This window comes from Thamnophis sirtalis, unplaced genomic scaffold (genome assembly GCF_051295495.1).
Source record: "Thamnophis sirtalis isolate CommonGarterSnake01/CBP01778 unplaced genomic scaffold, rThaSir2_p1.2 scaffold_10, whole genome shotgun sequence".
Lineage (NCBI taxonomy): Eukaryota > Metazoa > Chordata > Lepidosauria > Squamata > Natricidae > Thamnophis > Thamnophis sirtalis.
In genome coordinates, this window is record NW_028261390.1 from 16,448,477 (window position 1) to 16,465,344 (window position 16,868).

General features: G+C 40.5%; 1 protein-coding gene across 2 annotated transcripts in view; it reads left to right on the forward strand.

Moving 5' to 3' along the window:
• BMPR1B (bone morphogenetic protein receptor type 1B) overlaps nucleotides 1–14,040 on the forward strand; it is a 203,973-nt gene extending 189,933 nt beyond the window's left edge. For both annotated transcript variants that reach the window (XM_087724115.1, XM_087724117.1), the window contains exons 8-13: nucleotides 1,428–1,575; nucleotides 2,631–2,823; nucleotides 4,227–4,524; nucleotides 6,450–6,625; nucleotides 9,897–10,027; nucleotides 12,957–14,040. In XM_087724115.1, coding sequence (XP_087580241.1) covers nucleotides 1,428–1,575; nucleotides 2,631–2,823; nucleotides 4,227–4,524; nucleotides 6,450–6,625; nucleotides 9,897–10,027; nucleotides 12,957–13,082 — 1,072 coding nt within the window. In that variant the 3' untranslated portion in view covers nucleotides 13,083–14,040. The remainder of the gene's footprint in view (nucleotides 1–1,427; nucleotides 1,576–2,630; nucleotides 2,824–4,226; nucleotides 4,525–6,449; nucleotides 6,626–9,896; nucleotides 10,028–12,956) is intronic.
• The last annotated feature ends 2,828 nt before the right edge of the window (nucleotides 14,041–16,868 follow it).

Here is a 16,868-nt window from a genome sequence, read left to right on the forward strand (position 1 = left end):
GCATGGTACCTTGGGATGGATTTTTCTTCTTTATTCCTGTCACTTTCTTCCTTTTCTGCTGAATCTCTGAGATATTATAACATAGAAACTTGCTTTTACTTTAATCTCTTTGTACGTTACTTATATTTTCCGGTCCTGACCACTGGCGAAGGGATAAGTTGATGTGAAAAATGTACTGGAAAATAGTGTTGGCCACTAGCCCTATCCATAATTTAATTGTGAACGAGATGATAGACTGGTGTATATATACCGTGTTTCCCCGAAAATAAGACAGTGTCTTATTTTCTTTTGACCCCCGAAATAAGCACTTGGCCTTATTTTTGGTGCAGGAGGTGGCAAGCGTGATCACCTCATGGCTGCTGCTGTGCTGCAATATTTTCAGGGAGGGCTTATTTTCAGCGGGGAGGGCTTATTTTAGTGCATGTGATCAAAAGCCCGATTGGGCTTATTATCCGGGGAGATCTTATTTTCAGGAAACGGGGTATTACTGAAATCTGCCGATAGTGAAGAGTTTCCCCTCATGGAGGCCTATTCAGTCAGTCTCTGTGCATAAATCCTGACCCCAGAGCAAGGGGAATAGTGCAGGAATTGTAAACTGGGACAGCTGACTAGACATGAGGGTTTGCCTATTATGCTCAGATCAAACTCAGAGAGCTTGCATTGTATCATTCTCCAGGCTGCATGGCAGCCTATTTTTTTCAATTTCATTGCAAGGAGGGTTGTGACTTTTGCCCAGTACTGAGTAATTTTAGCCTCCTCTCCCTCAGATAGGAGGAAGTTCAGGAGTTAATGTTTGTCATGACAGCCATGTGCTTGTCCCTGTTTATCACAAAGGTAATCGACTTTTATTTGTAATAAATAAGCGGTGGCTCAGTGGCTAAGACGCTGAGCTTGTCAATCAGAAAGTTCGGCAGTTCGAATCCCTAGCTCTGCATAACGGAGTGAGTTCCCATTACTTGTCCCAAATTCTGCCAACCTAGCAGTTCAAAAGCATGTAAAAAATGCAAGTAGAAAAACAGGGACCACCTTTGGTGGGAAGGTAACAGCATTCTGTGCGCTTTGGCGTTTAATCATGCCGGCCACGTGACCACAGTCTTTAACTTTGAAACGGAGTTGAGCACCGCCCCCTGAAGTCAGAAACGACTAGCACACTGATGGGAGGGGAGCCTTTACCTTTAATAAATTTTTGCTCATTGTTAAATGTAATCAGATCTTCTTATAATGTATGCATATAATGATGATAATAACAAGGGTAAAAATTCACAAGAGAGAAAATGTCACGAGGGCCTTAAAATGCTGAATTATTCATAGCATTTAAGGATGGGAAAATGGTAGCAAACAAAGGTAGAAACATATTCTTTTGCTTGCTTGCATGACCAACCAGTATTGGTAGCATCACCTGTTGTTATTCTTATATATACCTGCAGGTATAAAAGGCTAGAAAGGAGACGGCGGCCTCCTCATTACAATATTGGACTTGAACAAGATGAGACTTATATTCCACCAGGAGAATCCTTGAAAGACCTCATTGAGCAGTCACAGAGCTCAGGAAGTGGTTCAGGGCTCCCTCTATTGGTAAGAAAAGAGTACTGAGATCATAATTATAATGGTCAATCTATAATATAAGAATTGTCATCATTTGCACAATTTGTTTGCATTGTAAAGAAAATAACAGCATTGGTGTTTCATGAAAAATAGAGGGCAAAATCTATAGGCTACAGGGGAACAGCTAAGAAGATCCCAGTTTTGTAGGTTCTCAGTTCTTGCTTTTGTGTTATTAGTTTGATCAGATTTTGTCCATTTTTAAAACTACAGAAACTTCATTTTAATTTTGTATTTTTAAACTTCATTTTCATTTCAAAACAAGTTGAAAAAATGTGAATCTTATAAGTGAGCTTTGTCCTCATGTTCCAACTGAATGAATTGAATATTCAGGTGAACTTGATAAAAAAAACTTTAGACTACAAATTCTGGGAGTTGAAGTCCAGGCTAGCAGTTCTGGGAGTTGAAGCCCAGACAGCTTAAGGTTGCTAAAATTGAGAAATATTTAGTTAAGGAATTGACTAAGACCAGGAAAATCCAATTGCATATCTCTACTTAATCATAATGAAACTCAAATACTTTGGCCACCTAATGAGAAGGAAGGATTCACTGGAGAAGAGCCGAATGCTGGTAAAGATGAAGGGCAAAATAAGAAGGGGACGACAGAATGAGGTGGCTGGATGGAGTCACTGAAGCAGTGGGCATGAGCTTAAATGGACTCTGGGGGATGGTAGAGGACAGGAAGGCCTGGAGGAACATTGTCCATGGGGTCCCAATGGATCAGACACGACTTCGCAACTAACAACAACAACAACTTAATCATAGAGATTCACTAGATATCTGAGCATCATTTGTTAGTGAATACGAAAGTATATTTTGTCCTGATTTTGACTTACTTAAGATATTTGTGGGCCACAGGGAGAGAAGAATCCTGGACTAGATAGGGCAGACCTGCAAGATCAGATCAAAGACCTAATACTATTAACTCAAGAGGAAATATCCAGTCTTGAAAATGGTTCCAACTTTTGAAAAATTTACAAAAATTGTGTCTAGTCGGAAGTAGGTATAATTCTAATATTTCTTAAAAGGTACAAAGGACCATCGCGAAACAGATTCAGATGGTGAAGCAAATTGGCAAAGGTCGCTATGGGGAAGTTTGGATGGGAAAGTGGAGAGGAGAAAAAGTGGCTGTGAAAGTTTTCTTCACCACCGAGGAAGCCAGCTGGTTTCGAGAGACAGAAATCTATCAGACGGTCCTGATGAGGCATGAAAATATTTTGGGTGAGTGGCACAGCTAAATGTAATCTTTGCATTGCCCAATCTTGTCTCCCCTGAGGTGAAGTTGGCCTCATTCCTTCTGATCTCTATTGTTAACATGTCTTCCTCTACTTTTAACTTTGGCAAAAGTTTTTTTTATATTTTAATTGTTCATAATTATAAATATTTTTAGCAATTTAATAGTAGAGCTAGGTTCTTCTGACAACTACATTGCTGGGGTTATACATCCTGTTGCTACTTTATTATGATGACGTAGCTGCTACTGCTTTGAAGCTGGTCTTCCACTAGTTTGGCTGGATCCTTGGCCATTTCTCAGCTCGGCTTGCTGAAAAGCCCATTAACTATCAGAAATTTATGACCTAGAGTAGGGGTGTCAAACTCAAGGCCTGACGGTTGGATTCAGCCCACGGGGTGCTTAGATCTGGCCCGTGGGGTCACCCTGGGAACAGTGAAGCATTGGCCCACGGTGCCTCTGCCAGCAAAATGGAGCTCAGCAGGGCCCCGTGTTGCTTTCCAGAGCTCTGTTTTCGCTGGGAGAAGGTTGCAGGAGGCCATTGCTGCTGAAAACAGATTTTGGGAGTCTGTTTTCGTTGGCAGAGCACTGGGGCCCCACCTGTGCCTTTGACATGAGTGATGTTGAGCTGGCCACACCCACCCTTGCAACACCTACCCTGGCTCCCTGACATCAAACACAACCCTGATGTGGCCCTCAATGAAATCCGAGTTTGATGGCCTAGACCATCACTTCCAGTGCGAAGCTGGATCTCTACATCTACATTGAAAGTTTTTGTGGAACTTTTTAAGTGTGTTTCAATTATTTGTTGCCGAGGTGGCGCAGTGGTTAGGGTGCAGTACTGCAGGCAACTTCAGCTGACTGCTATCTGCAGTTCGGCGGTTCAAATCTCACCAGCTCAAGGTTGACTCAGCCTTCCATCCTTCCGAGGTGGGTGAAATGAGGACCCGGATTGTTGGGGGCAATATGCTGACTCTGTAAACCGCTTAGAGAAGGCTGAAAGCCCTATGAAGCGGTATATAAGTCTAACTGAATTGAATTGAATTGAATTGAATAGGTTTATTTATAGGCCGCCCTTTTCCCTGAGGGGACTCAGGGCGGCTAACAACTCATAGGGAGGGGGATACAGACAATAACATATAACATTACATATAATTAAAAAATAAACAACATTCATTGTTGCAACTGCTATTGCTATTGCTATCTTGAGGTGAACATGTTGGTTGGTTGTTATTTCTTCAAAAAGGGGTAAGAACAGAACAGATGCAGGGAGAGAGGGAGAGAGAGAGAGAGAGAAAGAGAGAGAGAGATCTGTTGTCTGTTTTTTTTGTTTAACAAACAGAAACCTTTACTTTTACTTTTAGAAAAGTCTTGTCCTAATTTTCTTTTGCAGGATTCATTGCTGCAGATATTAAAGGTACTGGATCTTGGACACAACTTTATCTGATCACCGATTATCATGAAAATGGATCTCTGTATGATTATCTAAAATCTACTACCTTGGATACAAAAGCGATGCTGAAACTGGCCTATTCCTCTATCAGTGGGCTGTGCCACTTGCATACCGAGATCTTCAGCACACAAGGAAAACCAGCAATTGCTCACCGGGACCTCAAAAGTAAAAACATTCTGGTGAAGAAAAATGGAACTTGCTGTGTAGCAGATCTTGGTCTGGCGGTTAAATTCATTAGGTGAGTAAAATCTTGCATATCTTACTGAAGCTGAGTCTGTTAAAACATTTTTAAAGGGGGGAAAAGAGGAGTAACTTATACAGATACTTGAAATGAGTATCGGGTGGGAATGCTGTTCGTCTTCTCTATCAGCCAATCTGTTGTGGTAGGAGTGAACAATTTGAGGAGTTGAAAACCCCAGCTAATGTTGTGGCCTGTCAGCTGTCGTCCCCTCCAGAAGCTAAATCAGATGAGGTGGGGTGGGAGCCAGGGCCGGCAACCTAACAGCGCCGAGGGAGAAGGTGGAGCGGTCAGAGATAGTGACAGAAGTGGAGCCTGGGCCATCCATCGACCCTCAGATGGAGAGTCAACAGCCCCCAGGTCTGGAGGTGGCTGATGAGGAAGAGGAGAACAGCTGGGTCCAGTGCCTGACATGCAGATGCACAGAAGGCAGAGGAGAGGAGAGCAGTGGAAATATATGAGCCAGTCTTTGGGACGGAAGACCCCTGTTGCTAGCGAAGCCCCACCCTAGCTATGGGGAGAAAAGACGGGTGCAGATGAATAGGTATGGCAGACAACTATTCATCTCCCTGCCAGACAGACTTGTTAACATGCTGTGTGTGTGAGAGAGAGAGACTTTTTGCCAGGACTGCTGGCGCTCCTAATAAAGGAAACACTTATCTAACTACAGAGAGTTGGTCATGTTTGGTTGCTGGGTCAGAACAGCTAAATTTACTACCATTTCAGAAGGTCACTGGACGTTCTCCTGTGATCATATTATCCACTAGAAGGAGTAGAGTGGGAGGGTTTGTGAATTTTGTGGCGTCATGAGAATAAACCAGTTTCAACTAATGTGTTTTCAAGTGGAAGGCTGTCCTTTTCAGTAGTTTAAATTATGCTGCCATGGCACAGGTGCCTATGAGGTAAGACCACACCTAGAATACTGCACCCAGTTGTGGTCATGACGTTACAAAAAAGATATTCAGACTTTGGAAAAAGTACAGAGAAGAGCAACCAAGATGATTAAGGGCCTGGAGGCTAAAACATATGAAAAACAGTTGCAAGAATTGGGTTTGGCCAGTTTAGAGTAAAGAAGGGACTAGTGGTGACATGACAGCAGTAGTCCAGTATTTGAGGGGCTGCCGCAAAGATGAGCGGGTCAACTTGTTTTCCAAAGTCCCAGAAGACAAGACAAGTAACAATGGATGGGAACTAATCAAGGAGAGAAGTAACCTGGAATGAAGGAGAAACTTCCTAATAGTGAGGACAATTAGTGGAGCAGCTTGCCTTCAGAAGTTGTAGGTGCGTCATCACTGGAGGTTTTTAAGGAGAGACAGGACAATCACTTGTCTGAAATGATATAGGGCCTCCTGCTTGAGTAGGGCTGGACTAGAAGACCTCCAAGGTCCCTTCCAGCTTGATTCTGATGGTGACACAGAGACATATTAATCTAAATGCTTCTATTCCTAAACATTTTTATTAGCTAAGCATCTTATATCCACAGAATATCTCATTTAAGATCATGAATACTAATTCTTTTGTTTCTCTCTATGAAAGCCTGAGCATCTAAGGCGTCTTAAGATACTTGTAAGAGAAATATAATTGTAATTCTGGGCATCAGAATTCCAATTTATTGCTAGAAAACCCTCAGAAAAGTCTCCAGCATCCTCTGCTGAATTCTGAATTTTGCAATTGAATGCTTAATGTAAGATTTAGGTAGGTGGGTAGGGATTGTGTTTAAAAATGAGCATTTGGTTAACACTTGACAAGCTTTCTCTGTAGGAATAATTTCCATTGAGATTACCTCTTAATTCTGATTTGCATAGATATAGTTTTAATTTGAAAAGGAGTGGGCATTTCTCTTTTAATAGCAGTTTTGGTTTTCGAAGAGAAACTGCTTGTATACTTAATTTTTATGTCTCTTCCTCCCCCTCTTCGTCTTCCAGTGATACAAATGAAGTGGATATCCCACCAAATACCAGAGTTGGAACCAAACGTTACATGCCTCCAGAAGTGCTGGATGAAAGTTTGAATCGAAACCACTTTCAGTCATATATTATGGCTGACATGTACAGCTTTGGGCTCATCCTTTGGGAAATAGCAAGGAGATGTGTTTCCGGAGGTAAATATTTTAGGCATGGTTCTGTGCCTTTAACATTATATTATCATCTTTTTTAATTTTAATTTTAATTTAATTTAATTTTTAATTTAATTTTCTAATTTGTGTTGGAATTATTATGTATCTCCTTGACTTACGACCACAAGTAGGAACAGAACTACCTTATTTTTCAGAGTATAAGACACACCTTTTTCCCTCAAAAAAGAGGCTGAAGATCTGGGTGCGTCTTATACACTGAATGCAGCATTTTTTGCCTCCCGAAACCCCGCCCCTTCACCAAAATGGCCTTGCATAGCCTTATGGAGGCTTTCAGAAAGCTCTTGGGGGCTGGAGAGGGCAGAAATGAGCAAAAAACCAGGGCATTTTTTGCTCAATTTTGCCCCCCCCCCCTCCGCCTCCAGGAGCACTCTATAAGCCTCCTAAAGGCTATTCTTACCCTTTAAAAATAATGGGCCTGTTTTCATGAAAAACAGGCCGTTTTTGGCGAGGTTTGCAGTGTGCAAAAACCTTTTTTTAAATTTACCTCTTCAAAACTTGGTGCGTCTTATACTCCGGTGCATCTTATATTCTGAAAAATGCAGTAACTAAGCAAGGTTGTTGTCACTCTTGTGGCCCACCAGCACCCAGCAGAACTGGCAGCAGATTCGGACAGTGAGGAGGTTGGGGAGGAACATGGGCCAGTACTGGAGTCTGGGGAAGGTTCCGATGAGGGCTCTGTTTCAGAGGCAGAGAGGGGGCCAGGGCTGTATGCCAGTTATCAGCTGCCTTCAGAGGCAGACATCAGTCAGGCAGATGAACAGCTGGGGCCTGTTCCCAGTGTGTGCATGCGCAGAGTTGCCAGACGAAGGGAACAGCTAAAGAACAGGGGCCGACTTGGGAGTGAGGCCATAGGTAGACGATGACTGGCCCCTCCCAGGGGAAATAAAAGAGGAACAAAAAAGGGAATGGAGTTTGCAGGAGACAATTAGTTTGCTTAATTGGTTTGTGACTCTCTGAGACTCCTTGCCAAGTTTTGCAGATATCGGCCTGGCAGGTCTCCAAGCCAGATAAGGTCTGTGACTATAAATCCTCCCTTGAAAGACACTGCTGGATGTAAATTCATAGTAAATTAATAAAAGCAGTTTTTGTCAGGACAAGGATTTTGCTTCAAGCTCTTGGGAAGCGTAGGTCAGAACAGTCACACCTGACATTTACAACCTTATTTGCCCTAGTTGTAAAATGAATCATTGCAGTGGTTAAGTTAATCATGTGGCCGTTAAGCAAGTCCATCTTCCTGCATTGACTTAGTTTTTGGAAGTTGGCTGTTAAGATCACACAAGGCAATTTACCTGACCCCGGGATGCTGAAACTAGCATAAATAACATGCCAACTGCCAAGAGGCCAAATTTTGGCCTATGGAGATCGTAAGTACAAGGACCACTCATAAGTCACTTTTTTCATTGTCCTTGTAACTTCGAATGGTTGCTAAATAAATGGTTTGTAACCCCAGGACAACCTGTAGTTAGATTTTTAAGGTGCCATAAAATTTATTTTTGCTCCAACCCGTTAACCCAAGTTATTCTCCAGAAAATGTTTGTGCATTTTTTTTTTAACAAGAGAGAAAAAGAATTATAATAGCTTTTTAAAAATAATTGGTGGCACTAAACTAAGTCCCTTTCTACTCTTGGGACTTATTATTCCTTTTTTCTGGAAGGTCTTACTTAGCCTGTAAAGATTTATTCTCTATTTTAATAGACTCTTTTAAAGATGCAATATTTCATAATTGTAGTGGGAATTTGGAGTTCATTTATGGGAACTCTTGTGGTTATAAAAATTACTGCTAAAGCAAGAGCACAGCTGTTGTTTGAGCAAAAAATACAATGAGGTTGATTTTGCTGAGGTACCATGATTAACAAGGAGATTAGTTAGATTTAAGAAAAGAAATATAGAAAATACAGGTGTTATTTGGCTTTAGAAGGCCTGCAAGTGTGTAGGAAGGAACACTTTATCCTGATAGAAAATTAACTTTGGATTCAGGAAGATTTGGAATGCTAAATGTATTACTATTATTTTTTATTGTATTCTTTGTCTTTTGACTGTTTAATGTTTAAATGTTTGTAAAGTGGAATGGGCATATTATAGCATCTTTTTTAAAGGGGCATAGCGCGGAGATTTATTCTAATAATCTGAAGTCATGTGATTTATTCTAATAATCTGAAGTCATGTAAAAAAGGAAATTGGACATTTCGGTAGTACTTTTTATTACCAAAAATCAGAGGACAGCTTAATCTTGGAAAAGACCAGGTTCTAATTTTCTTTCTAAAGTTTTCGTCGTGAGACTTATAAACCCATTACTGGAAAAGGGCCTTCAGCTTTACCTGGTTTATATACTGCCCCACAGTGCTTTATGGGGAGTGGGGTTTACAAATGTCAGCATATTGCCCATAACAATCTGGGTCCTCATTTTACTGACCTCAGAAGGATGGAAGGCTGAGTCAACCGTGAGCCCCATCAGAGTCGAACTCCAGACGATAAGCGGAGTTTGCCTGTAATACTGCATTCTAACCACCAGGGCTCATCAGCTTTGATGAGGGATGATCAGGGAGGATTGAAGACAACCCCTCCTCAATAGTTCCTGGAGTATATATTTCATGTACATATAGTCTGCTTTAGTTTGGCAAGATTTTGTCTATAGGTGTGAATTGATAAATAAAACTGCTTCAAAGAATCACTGTGTTTTTCTTGATTTCTGAAGCCCAGCAACTTTTAAAATTAGGGTTGTCAAACTCAAGGCGCAAAAGGGCCGGATCCAGCCTGTGTGGTGCTTAGATCTGGCTTGTGGGGCTGCCTTAGAAATAGCAAAGGACCGGCCTGCAGTGCCTCTGCCAGTGAAAATGGACTCGGGAGGGCTGCGTGTGGCCCTCTCAAGCTCAGTTTTTGCTGGCACAGGATTGCAGGAGGCCGTCGCAATCGAAAACAGAGCTCAGGAGCCCGTTTTTGCTGGCGGCGTGCTTGGGCCACCACAGGCGCCTCTGACACGAGTGATGTCAAGTTGGCCACGCCCACCCCAACCTCGCAAGGTCAAACACAATCCTGATGCGGCCTTCAATGAAATCGAGTTTGGCACCCCTATTCTAAATAAATGCTCTTTCACCATATTGATCAGAATAAAATACAGCTTGATCTTTTTCCTGCTGCTGTCCATATCTGTGTTAAATTTGTAAGTTCTTAATCCCACAGGAAAATTCAATTGGACATGATTTATATATTTTGCCTAATGGTTTCCTTGCTCTAGGTATTTTTGAGGAATACCAGCTTCCTTATCATGACCTTGTTTCCAGTGATCCTTCATATGAAGACATGAGGGAAATAGTATGCATCAAGAGATTACGACCTTCATTTCCCAATAGGTGGAGCAGCGATGAGGTAAGGAGACCATTTTCAAAAGGTTGTTTCATCCCAATTCTGTGTGTTGTGGGTTTCTTTTTTTAAATTTGAACCACATGCTTAGAAAGAAAAGGAATACCTAAATGTTAGGACACTTCTTACTTTAGAGAATTATTTTCTCTTCAGTCCATCCCTTACAAGTAGTCCTTGGCTTACGACTACCATCAAACCCAAAATTTATGTTGCTGAGACATTTGTTAAGTAATTTTTGCCCCAACATTTCTTGCCACAGTCATTGAGTGAATCGGTGCAGTTGTTAAGTTAGGAACACAGCTGTTAAATGAATCAGGCATCCCCACTGACGTCGCTTGACAAGGAGGTTGAAAAGGCGGATTCCAGGACCCTGAGACATTACAACCGTTATAAATACGAGTCTGTTGCCAAGCGCCTGAATTTTGATCATGTGACCATGGGGATGCTGCAACGGTCGTAAGTGTGAAAAAAAATGTCACAGGTCACTTTTTTTCAACACTGTTGAAATTTCGAATGGGCACTGAACGAACGGTTCTAAATTTAGGACTACTTGTACTGAATGCTTTTCAAAATTATTGAATAAAATATAGGAGCAAAAAAGAGATTCTAACCCTAATAATGGAAAACCAGAGGTGTAGCTTAGAGTGAGAAATTGGGGTGGCAAGGAGGGGAAGATTCCAGAAAAAGGAAGTAGAAAAGTCACTTTTAACGCATTGATGGGTTGTTGTTGAGTATGAGTCAGGGTTGAATTTAAGAGCCCTGTTACCTTAATCAAAAAATAGTTGTAACTTTTATACTCTAGTCTGTTCCAGTGGTTTGACATATTTGCTTGAAATATTGTAATAGTTTGTTCTCATGAACAAAGCAACCATCCAACCAACCCATTTCTAGGCATGGCTAGCTTTTAAGTCCACTGTTGACTGGATCAATCTAATTCTTCAACTTCGGTGTGTGAGGAAATCTTAACTATGAATTCCTAACTAGGATGGCCAAAAATGGGGTGATAAGGAATATGGAGATGGATTGATAAGGGGGAAGACAAGAATATGGGCTGGATAACTACTGGATCATATGATGTATGATCCAAGGAGGGGATCTAGGGAATTGTATTTTTTCTATGCCCTTTATATTCTCCCCGATACAATCCTAGATAAACTCTCTGTAGAATATGTCCCAAAGGGGATTTTTCAGGAGGCAACAGAACTTTCTTGTGAAGATGTTTCGCTTCTCATCCAAGCAGCTTCTTCAGCTCTGACAGGATAGTGGGGAATGGAAGGATTTATATTCCTTGCAGACAGCTGATCTAAGCATTTGGAGATTGATCTGTGTCCTCAGGGTCACCTGAGTAGATCTCCTGGTTCCTGTAGTCTGTGATTTTTCGTCTGGAAATCCATTCTTATTCCCACACCATTCATCCCAAATTGTATAGCTAATTGTATAGCTCACTACAGATAAAGAGATAAACCTCCAAGTGCTTCAGAGACCCTCTAAAAGGATGCAAATGACCCAGCTGTTTGCAAGGAATAGAAATCCTTCCATTCCCCACCATCCTGTCAATGCTGAAGAAGCTTCTCCGATAAGAAGTGAAACTTCTTCAAAGAAAAAGCCAGAAAGTCCAGTTCCTTCCTAAAAAGCACCTTTGGGATACCCATTTGCTGGGTGACTGAGAATCTCTTCAGACTTTGTAGAATATGGATACATATAAACTATCTTACAAACTGGCTGAAGAGCATAGTAGCTCTGCAAAAGTCTGGGGATGCTGCTCCTTGTTTCCACTTTTGTAAATTAATATGGGAAATTGCTTTTCTGAAGCTGATATACTGATATTTTCCTTTAGGGGAAGGAGGGAGAAAGTAGTCTGTACACTTTCCACTGAGAATTTATAATGAAGCAAAATTGTGTTTTGGAATCAGTAGACCAGTAATTGATGTATTGCAGACAAAACTGCCGACAGTTATGGCGATGCTATGCAGAGGTCATTAATCTTGTTAAGTGGTACAGTGTAATGCTATTATTGTAGGAGACAGCTGTGATTTGGGAATAGCAGTCTTCACTTAAGTATTCTGCAATTAGATTTAAAAAGACTTAAAAATGGCAAGAGTTGTAAACAATCTTGAGTGAGTGATGGTGGGGGCATGGGCAAAGTGGGCTTGTTAAAAAAAGTGGGGGGAAAATAGAATAAATTGCAGAAATTCCACAGAGATGTTTGCTTACTGCATTTACTGACTTCTTGGTAATCTTCAGCAACTTAACCCAGAAATTCAGGTTTAAAATAGCATGAAATTGAGTAGTTATGTTATATAAGTTGCAAGTCTCTTATTGTAAGTTCAAACCAGTCCCGGAAATATCTTCCTATCCCCAACATTTGAAGAGATACGGTGTGATTGAATCCATATTGGAAGAGAACTGAAGCAGGATGTTTATTCTAACAATAGTTGTCTTAGAAAGTTTTGGGTGTAATCCTCACAGATCGCTACTTGATGCAAAAGAATAAATAAACAAATGCTGAGAGAACAAACATATTGTCTGAATGTTATTAATCCCATTGATCTAGTCTCATTTTGAATCTCATTGTGAGATTCTCTTAGGACCAAGTCTAAACAGAATTATACACAAAGATCTTGTAACATCTACATAATCAGAGCTGACTATTTTCATGTTAGTTTCCTTGCTCACATGAGCTCTTTTACTTAGAATAGATTTTTTAGTAATATTGAAGTGTTCTGTCTATAACGCAAAATAGGTAATATTGACCTATGAAATATTCTGTGTGTGTGTGTGTGTGTGTGTGAGAGAGAGAGAGAGAGAGAGAGAGAGAGAGAGAGAGAGAGAGAGAGAGAGAGAGAGAGAGAGAGAGGGAGAGAGAGGGAGAGAGGGAGAGAGAGAGAATGCTTGTATAGAGATGTAACTATATGTATTCCTATTTCTTTTTCAGTGCCTACGACAAATGAGAAAATTAATGAATGAATGCTGGGCTCACAACCCTGCTTCTCGGCTCACGGCCCTGCGAGTAAAGAAAACACTTGCCAAAATGTCAGAGACACAGGACATTAAGCTTTGATTCAGCTAACAAAAGCTAAAGCTCAGAGAAAAAAATGGACTTTCCTTCTGTGTTTCGAAGAGACAGGAAGAAGAATGACACATGCCTTCAGTAATACGAACCTTGAATACAGATTTTGGCAAAGCATTTTGCACACTGGGGCAGAAACCTTTCCAGGGGAAAGAAATGTGGCTCAGTCAAGAATTTTTGGTTTCTGTATGACCGACCAGACAAGAAGGCCTTTTAGCCTCCTTGGAGATGAATGCAAGAAAATGTATCAATAATTGTTTCTAGACTATGCGCTGCTTTCTGTGAAAGCCTTTATTATTAATATTGTTATTAATATTTGAAGTTTTTAATTTTCATGGGAATGAAGCATTGCAGTTGCAAAGTCCAAGGAAAGAATTATTTTCTAATGCTAAAAAAATACAAAATTGCATCCGAAGTCCTATTATTTCCTACTGATATTGGGGGGGGGGATGTTGCACTCTTAAAATGACCCCATTTTAATTTGTTATGCAGGATGCAGGCTACATCTGAAAAAACGCCTCACCCATGAATTTGCAACCAAGCAGTGCCTTGAAAAAGGAGATATTGTCATGCACTTCCTTGTGCATAACTTTTAATATTTTACCTTCCTGAAACTTGCAGGAGCTTGTCATCAAAGCAAATTTCTCTTGGCCAATTCAAAATTGTCGTACTTGTCGAAACATGGGCTCTGGTGATACCCATGGGGTGTGTCCTCTGTCCATGGAAATATGGGAGTGATATCAGCATATAGTTATTCACTTAAGTTATTCTGACAGAGGGCTGTGCCTTTGGGGGCTTTCTGACTATTTCTTTGGCCTTTTTACAATCGGTATTTTCAAAGGAATGTCTTCAAGAACGCTTGTTAAAGGTTGAACTTGTGTATTCTCACTAGCATTTCAATGGTAAATGAAGCTGTTCCCAAAACTGCATTAAAAACCTTTTGCCTTAAGGTAATTGAGTTAAAATAAACTGTGTTGATAGAAATGTTCCTATAGAAAAATTAAGGTACTGTTTTTATATATATATATATATATATATATATATATATATATATATATATATATATATATATATATATATATATATATATATATATATATATATATATATATATATATATATATATATATATATATATATATATATATATGATAACTTTGCTGATAACGGATAAGAGCCTGTGGCCTAATGGCTAAGATGTCTGCCTAGTATGTCATATAGCCCAGGTTCAAATCCCAGTAAGGGTATGGCTAGCTGATGAGAGCTAAATAGCTTGAAATAGATCTATACTAGTCTCCCTTTATTTATTTATCAGCATAAATAAACACACACACACACACACACATATATATATATATGTGTGTGTGTGTGTATGTGTATGTATATGTATATACACATATACATATACATATACATATATACATGTGTGTGTGTGTGTGCGCGCGCGTGCATACATACATACATGTACCCATGAAAATCTACGAACAAACACAGACACACAGACACACAAATTGGACAATGCTAATCCTTTACCCGCATCTCCATAGTTTAGGTAAAAAAAGGATAATGTTATTTAAGACTTTCAACCAAGGTGCAAGTCTGCATATTTCAGAATTCCTGTGGTACTTTCTCTCAATTTTGCATTTTTAAACAATTTTTTCTAGTTTCAGTATATTGCAGAAATAGTTTTGAACATGGATGTCAGCCTGTCTTAATCTTGTTTCAGAATTGGTACACTTTCTACCTTTTGATCTTAAATTTGAATTGCTCCTTTAAAGAAATTCACAAAATAGTAATAAGACCTATAAATGGGATACACATAAGAAAGATACATCTTTGTGACCCGGCTATGCCCAATCCAAATATTTCTGAGCTGCTCCGGACAGTGAGATGGAAGCGTATAAATTTTAATAAAAGTTTTTCATATTCATATTAATCTTGATGCAATCTTTAAAACAATTTGTCTGAGGGATAATTTTAAATGACCACAGTTGTTTTCAGAATAGGTTGGGAAAATATAGATTTGAGGACCTGAGATTTTCTGGAGTACCTTTCACAGAGAGAAATTGAAAACTGGGAAGCAACCATGCATTTTCTCATTCTAAAAGCAATGCATTAACAGGACATTTTTGAATCCAATCTTCTTCCTCTATCTATGAAATTGTTAGAATTCTTCAGTTAACTATTGAACTTCCTGTCTCTTTGTAAGATGCGCGGATGTAATTGAAGTTACCTTGCCACAAATTATTGGAATGAAAGCAAATATAAATGGTAGTTAAAAATTTATTTCCAATGGCAAATTTCAGAGAAGCATATGAAATATTTGGATGGATCGTGTTTATTAGTGTATCCTTTTACAATGGCACTTTTACTGCAGTGGTGGGTTCTGGACCCCATCGCAACCGGTACGCTGCACGTGGGGCCAGGCATCTTATTTGGGCATGTGCGCTACACACGCCATGCGCTGTGAAACCCAGCTGCTCGGCGGAGGTCGCACAGGTGCCACACGCTGTGCGCACGTGCACAATTGGCCAGTTGCTTCAAAAACTGGTATGGAACGCGGGTGGGTGGCCCAAACCAGCCACCATACCGGTACGGTGGCCGCTCCTCCCAACTACTACCGATATGGCTGTACCGGACCACACCACCCGAAACACACCACTGTTTTAGTGCACTATGAAGGAATTTCTACATTCATTCAGTCCCTAAGAAGATCCCACAAAGCCATCTAGAAAGATTCATCAATTAAATACAGCATAGAGCCTCCGTGCTTTTAATATCTGCATGGACTTATTGCTGCATTCAGTTAAGCATGGCTGATTCTCATTGATTTAGAGTAATTTATAGACGATTCTAAAAGCAATTCGACTTCTGAAGCTATTAGCTGCCTTTACGTGAACACTTCTGTTCCAAAGCAGAGTTGATCATGCACAAAACCAGTCTCTTCATCAGTTGTACTTTCCTTTCTCCTGGGTCCCTGATGTCTTGACAGCCGGCTTCCATAAATTACCCAAGCCATGATTGTGATTAGCTTAATGGAAGTTAAAAATGCAAAGCTATAAAGAAACTTCTACATGGTTTGAACCAAGTGATATATAACCAGTTTAAGCTCTGGCTACATCAGACATGGGTTAAACTATTGCAATTTAACTGCATATCTCCAAGACAGAGATATACATTCCTCAGTTTCATTTGGATATATAGTCCTGTAACTTATACATGTTAATCAGGGATGGGCTTCAAATATTTCAGCAACGGGTTCTCTGCCCAGTTGCTGGGTGGGCGTGGGCATGGGTTATTCGGCCTCCTGCACCGTAGCAGGGAAGGGGGACACATTTTCACCTTCTCCAGGCTCTGGAGGCTTTCATCAAGCCTCTGGGAGGGTGAAAACAGTCTCCCCCAGACTGGGGAGAGGCCCGTTTCCCCCCTGCCCTTCTATGAGGCCCGTTTCCCCCCTGCCCAAGCCTCCATACGGGCCCTGTACTTATCTCACATCCAAAATGGGCCATTGGAGACTCCTGGGAGAAGCGGAGGGTGTGGGCGGGGCCAGTCGGGTGGGATTTGGAGGTTCTCCGAACCAGCCATAATGTTAGCTACGGGTTCTCCCAAACATGGGTGAAACAGTAGCAGCCCACTCCTGATGTTAATAACTTGCAGAAAATACTCCATTTCAAAGCGGAAAAAAGTATTAAGGAAACATATTGGCCTCTACACAATATTTATAATCATGTTGCATTATTTTCATAATTTCCATATGCAGTTACTCCTTACCACTTA